The sequence below is a fragment of the Protopterus annectens genome, chromosome 3.part1 (assembly GCF_019279795.1).
Source record: "Protopterus annectens isolate FY-2018-M chromosome 3.part1, PAN1.0, whole genome shotgun sequence".
NCBI lineage: Eukaryota > Metazoa > Chordata > Ceratodontiformes > Protopteridae > Protopterus > Protopterus annectens.
This window is the reverse complement of record NC_056732.1, coordinates 732,830,097-732,836,911: the sequence shown is the minus strand read 5'-3', so window position 1 is coordinate 732,836,911 and position 6,815 is coordinate 732,830,097. Positions and strand designations below refer to the sequence as shown.

Below are 6,815 nucleotides of genomic sequence, written 5' to 3'. Positions count from 1 at the left end.
TTATGCCAAAGGACATTTTCAGGTCTGCCTGGCACTTGAAAACCAGCAGTAAATTATTGCAATATTAGTAAACAATTATAAAAGTTGCGGGGTTCTTTTTGCTCATTTGCGACTCCCTACAGCTGATCATCCGCCACACCCAGGGTTAATGCCACTCATCAATGACATCTACTGAATGTGACTAGCTATCTTTGGATGAACTCCTATGTTCAGGGCCAATGAGGAGATTAAGGTACTTGTGGCAGCATTATACCAAAGCTGAGGAGTGTTTTCTCCTACTTCCCACACCCTGAATTACCCAGTGCTAATGGACATCAATGCTGCCTCACCCTTGCTTCCACAAGGAGCTGATATGAGCAGAGTCAGACTTTATAAGGGATTTTGTTTTGGTAAATCATAGCAAATTGCATTGCTAAACAGATCTGCTTACAATGAAGCATTTGAAAAAAAAAAGCAGAAAGCTCACTAGCTTGGTAATAATTAAAAAAAAAGTTAAAAAAAAACTTTCATAGTCTGACACTCCTCAAGCCTGTATAATTTGTGGGATATGGGTGTATATTTCCCGCCATACTTCTCAGTTGTCCAGATTTTTGCTTCATATCTTTGTTGTGTTCCTCGTACAATCTGTGGTTTTCTGGCAAATCACTGGAATGATCTGAGGATTGAAGTCACCAAATAATGACATACATTTGAGTTTCAGACTTCAAATCCTTCAGAAAATGTATGCTAACACAAACCCTGTTAAACCATCAACTTTCTAAGTTTATAAGAGCATTATTTAAAATCTGTCCCTATTTTTAGGCCTTGTTCCCCATTTTGAAAGGCTTTGTCCAGATTTCTTGGACTAATGGGCTGACAGGTATATTTCCTGCTAGTCCTGCAGACCCCACTTCTACTTAACATGCAAATAAATTTTGTTAGTCTTCTATTGAATACAAAATTAATACTTTTATTTTCTTTGTAGCTCTGTGCTTTCCTAGTGTGTCATAATACTTTTAATAAACAATTTCAGTTCTCTAATACTTTATTTCAATGTTACTCTCACTTAGTTCCATAGAAAGAAATTATCAGTCGCCTAGCCACATATTAACAATCTTTACATTTACATTCCATTGCACCAGAGTAGAAAACTAAATATTACTAATTCACCAGCTGCCCAGTTTTTACATTTTCCTAAACATTCAATGGGCATATAAATAAATAAACAATACAATCTATTGAATAAAGAAAAATAGCATGTTAATGAAGGCACATACAGAAAAAATAGAAAACAATTATGTGTAAATTTGTCAACAAACATCTAAGCACAAATGCCAGTTACTATATAAGCACATATAAAACGTTTATATTACATACCTTACAGCTGCATAACCCCACATTCCAACTCTGACCTTGATGCTATATACCCTGGGAGGCAATTTTGGCAACAAGCACATGATGTATGTAGAATTCCAGAATTGGATTTGACATTCATTGTTCCCAATATACACTGTACTGCCTGCTGCAAAAGTCTGGAAGTGGAGACCACTGATTATAAGGCTTGTGTTACCTTCAAAGCAAAAAGAGGAATAGATTAGGCTGACCACAGAAAATACAGAGATAGAATTTAGCAGACAACCAGGATAATGTTTTATTTTTTGTCAGTTTTTGGTATTCTTTAGCAACGTCAGTCATTTTTTTCCAAAATGAAGGGGTAATAGCCTTGCACACTTAATCTCTCCACAGACATAAAATAACATACTCACAGCATATTAGCATTTCATACACAGTTAGTTACCAGGCATGTGATCCAGAACTGTTCCAGAAAAAGCATGTCGTTAACAGCTCTTTGCCTTAATGCTCAGCACGAGCTGCCAGACAAATATATCTACAGAAAATGTATTTTTAATATTAGTCTGCGTTATGTTATATACGGTATATCATATAATTATTCAGATGGCCTAAAATTAAGTGAAATACTGAATTAATATATATATGGGTCTGCTTCAGTAGACCAACCGCTTACTTACCCGACACCTAGTTGCACGAGACCAACACCTTCACAAGGTGGACATCCAGAAGACCAACATTTCAAGCGAGGTAAGTAACCGCTTGGCCATCCCGATTAAAGTAACTAAACCAAGCAAAACTAAACCCACCAATGTGGGGGACTTTGCACCCCACACCCCCCTTAATAAATATACCAACTACGAGAACACACTACCACAGGGGGAGTAAGGGTCAGAGTGGTTACTTACCTCACGTGAAACGTCGGTCTTTCAGATGTCGGTGTTGTGAAGGTGTCGTTCTTCTCACCTGTGGCAACTGGGTGTCGGGTCAGTAAGTGGTCGGTCTACTGAAGTAGACCCATATATATATATATATATATATATATATATATATATATATATTAAAATAAAAGACTGGAAAAAAGGCATAATTAGTTATTCAGATGAGCTGATAAAACTTCATAAATCAGAGTCTGAAATGAATAAAAGGCTGAAGGAACATGAGGCTTTTGAAGAAGAGCTGTTTCAAAAAATAGTAGAATTAAAAGACAGAGCATGCATAGAAAAAAAAATGAGATTTTCTACTATACCAGAGAAACTGGTAGAAGCACGTTGTTTTAAATTTATGAAAGTACAGGTAGGCGATTGGGTTGGTCTCCCACAGAGGATTTGTTAATTGCAAGGGCACATTGTATGTATGCTCCAAATCTGGCCATTGGGAAAGCAGCCAAGATCTATATTAGTAAAGATGCAATCATACTAGCAGAAAAAAGTTTTTGTTTTGTCAAAAGTTTTGGAAGAAAGGAAAAGCATAAAAATTGGAGACAGCAGAGTGTGTCTGGAAAATGATTATCCACTATACACTAGGCAGAAGACATGTGAGTTTATCTCAGTGATCAGAGAATATCAAGAGGCAAATGTTAGATTTGAGCTGGTGCATGTAGTATTTTCAGAATACTTTTTTTCCTGGAGAGCCAAATAATGTTTTTAAATGAAGAGCATGCTAAGGAGGAAAAACAAAAGTTTAGCCAATGAAGAATGAGACAGCTTCTCAATCTTCTAACAATAACAAAGCCTGTAGGGAGACTGCCAGTGAAACTTTTACCACTGGTCAAAGGAAGATGCCTGATCAACAGAAACAGGCACAGGAGCTCACTAGAAGAATTAGGAGTACCTTAGGTTTGAAGAAGAGATTGGTAGTGGGAGATGGAGGTGACCAGCAAAAAGACCAGCAGAAATATGAAATTAGAGAATAAATAGGATACTGTAAAGTATCAATCCCATTAGATCTAAGATTATATATGTGAAATATGACTTTGCAAAAGGAAGTGCTGAGGAAGACTGGAATTTTATTGACTCTGTTTAACTGGTAGGTGAACTTTGAAGAATATACCCCCACATTATGTCATTAATGCATAGATGGACACTGACTGGATTGAAGAACAAAGTGTGACTAAAATATTTTTTGTTCTTCTTAATATTTATATAACATTTTCTTAAATAAAGTACATGTTAAACTGTAGAGCAGTTTGTATAGAGGCAGTCAGGGTATTTTAAATATGAAGAGGGGAATCTTATCTTAATTGCTGCAAATCTAAAGCAATATTCCTTAGTTGTAATGTATTCAGGCTTTGCATTGTGGTAAGGTGAGAGTGCTTAAAGAGAAGCAAGTTCAAATTTATATAATGCTGTGATCTTGGAGTGCTGGGGTGGGTGGTGTAGAAATGGCCCGATCAGAGGAGTAGCTAAGCCATATAGAGCCCTGTACCTTCTGCATATTAGGTCAACCCAGTATGACTCATACTTTCAGTATTTAATCCAAAGGACAATGTTTTTCTTTTTGTCCAGTAACTTTTGATTTCTTCTGTTGTTTACCATTCTTACACATTGCCAGACTTTCTTTATACTGCATTACATATACATATTCTACTTTATGATGCTCTTCAACTCTTAAAACCAAAGGAGGAAGAAAGGTTTCCAAAGCCCTTCACAAATCACTGTCTCACACATGCAGTATAATACTTTGGGAAAAACAATTTGTTATTCTGCAAAAGTGCAGTGTCATCCCCTTTTGTAAAAAGTCTGTACCCATGAACTACCACATAAGCAGCAATCTACTTAACACAATGTGTGATAAGAGACCTTGGGACCCAGGTGGACAGTAGTCTCTCCTTTGATAGTCACATTGCCACAGTAATCAGGAAGTCCTTTTACGTGGCACACCTCATCATAAAAGGGTTCTCATCCAGGAAAAAAGAGGTCATTGTTCCCCTCTACTCGACACTCATAGACCCATTATAGAGTACAATTCCCCTTTTGAAATGTACCTCACAAGACATCTGCAGCAGCTGGAAAGGCCACAGAAGTATCTCACAACTAGGATTACTGGCCTCAAACAAATGCCCTACACTGGCTGCCTCAAAAAACTCCAGCTTTACTCCATAGCATATCAGCTTCTCCAAGGTGATCTCTGCCTAACATACAAAGCTATGTCAAACCCAGAGCTGTTGGACATGTTACACCTAAAGAAATCCCAATCCCACTAAGCTACATGCTCTAGGGACCTAAACCTTGTCACCACAATAAACAGGACATGCTGGAGGGATAGATTCCTGTCCCAGAGACTTCCCATACTCTGGAACAGGCTACCCATCTATGTCAAGCAAAGTTCTTCATTAGCACTCTTCAAGAAAAATCTTGATGAGTGGATGGGAAATAGGAAATACACCCCGGGGATCGCTTCTCTATCTCTGCTCGACAGTGGCACAGGAAAATAACTTTCTTGGGTGGCGTAAGTCAGGGAACCTTGTTGGCTAGGCTGACATAGGCCCTTGGGCCGATAGCCTAGTACCTACCTATGAACCTATGTAGGTTTGCAGTAATTGTGATTCTTTCAAGGTATTCGAATGAAGACTTCAAGAAGATTATTAAGAATACAGTTAGGCCTCATTTTTGATCAGTTTTTCTCCTTAGTTCACATAGATAACAAACAGACTTTCAGAATATTAACATGTACTGAATACCTAGTCCTGGCCCCTGACCATACCTTTCAACAGTCCAGATTTTTGCAGAATGTCCAGATTTTCACCTCATAAAATATGTGTTTTTCTGACAAAACAGTGAGGACTGTACTCATTAAATAAAGCTATCTATGTGTTTCAGATTTCATTTTCTTCAGAAAATGCATACTAATATAAATCCTGTTAGTCCAGCAACTTTCTAAGTTTAAAATTTAGAAGAGCAATATTTAAAACCTGTCCCTATTTTGAGTCTTTAACCCCATTATTTTAGCCTTTGTGTAGACTTCTTATGCTAAGAGGTTGAGGGGTATGCACCCTGAAGCTACTTTCTTGATTCACAGAGATATGTGTTACTTTTTCATTTACCAAGAAAAGACTAGTAATATAAATTTGGAGCATATGAGTTACTTGACCCCACATTGGGGTTGCAAGGGGAGCATGCACCACCTCCAAAGACACTTACATTTCAGTGAGCCTGATCATCAAGGGGTTTAATCTTCTGAGAAAGGATTTACTATGTCTTTGTTTTAAAATTAAGAATATGCATTAAAATGATCTTGGCTGTGCTGAATTGCTTGCTTTCTTTCTGTAAATGTCCTGGCAATCCCTTCAGTAGTTTGTCCATGTATGCACAAGCACCCAATGACACCAAATGAAACTTTTCCCCCAAAGATCCCTTCAGTGGCAGTACACTTAACACCGAAAGTGTGATGAGAGACTTAGGGACACAGGTGAACAGTGGTCTCACCTTCGATAACTACATCGCCACAACAGTCAGGAAATCCTTCTATGTGGCACACCTCATCATTAAGAGCTTTTCATCCAGAAAAAAGGAGGTCATTTTCCCACTGTACTCATCGCTCATTAGACCCATTATAGAATGCAATGCCCCATTTGGTATGTACCTCTCAAGACATCTGCACCAACTGGAAAGGCCGCAGAAATACCTCACTAAATGAATCACAGGCCTAAAGCAGATGCCCTACGCTGACCGCCTTAAAAAACTCCAGCTATACTCTGTCACATATCGTCTACTCAGAGGCGATCTCTGCTTAACATACAAGGCCATGTCAAACCCAGACCTGTTGGACATGCTACACTTAAAGAAATCCCAATCCCTCAGAGCCACAAGCTCCAGGGATCTAAACCTTGTCATCACAATAAACAAAACATGCTGGAGGGATAGGTTCCTGACCCAGAGACTCCCCAGACTCTGGAATAGATTGCCCATACATGTCAAGAAGAGTGCCTCTTTGGCCCTCTTCAAAAGGAACATTGACGATTGGATGGAAGAAAGGAAATTCACCCCGGGGATCACGTCAATCACCCTGCTAGACAGGGGTCCAGGGAAGTAAATAGTGTGGGAAGAAATAGCCAGGGAATTGTTATGGCTAGGCTTGTATAGGCCCTAGGGCCGATAGCCTAGTACCAACCTATGAACCTATGAACCTATGAACCTATGAACCTATGAAGTAGTTTGTCCATGTATGCACAAGCACCAAATGACATCAAAATTAAACTTTCTCACAATGATACCTTCAGCAGTCTGTCCAAGTATGCACAAGCACCAAATAATGCCAAAATGAAGCTTTTCTCTGGAAAGATCCCTCCGGCAGTTTGCCCATGTAATGAACAAGTATCAAAATAAAACAGTTCCAACAATGACCCCTTCAGTTGTTTTTCCATGTATGCAGAAGCCCCAGATGACACCAGAATGAAACTTTTTCCCCAAAACAATCCATTCAACAGTTTGTCCATGTATGCACAAGCACCAAAGTGTAAAGTTTCCCCCAAAGATCCCATCATC

General features: G+C 38.7%; 1 protein-coding gene across 1 annotated transcript in view; it reads right to left on the bottom strand.

The window, feature by feature from the left end:
* Window positions 1-6,815, bottom strand: part of PKHD1L1 (PKHD1 like 1) — a 1,597,738-nt gene that overhangs the window by 695,596 nt on the left and 895,327 nt on the right. Inside the window, exon 35 of the mRNA XM_044066249.1 lies at window positions 1,357-1,549. Within this exon, the coding sequence (XP_043922184.1) occupies window positions 1,357-1,549 (193 nt within the window). The remainder of the gene's footprint in view (window positions 1-1,356; window positions 1,550-6,815) is intronic.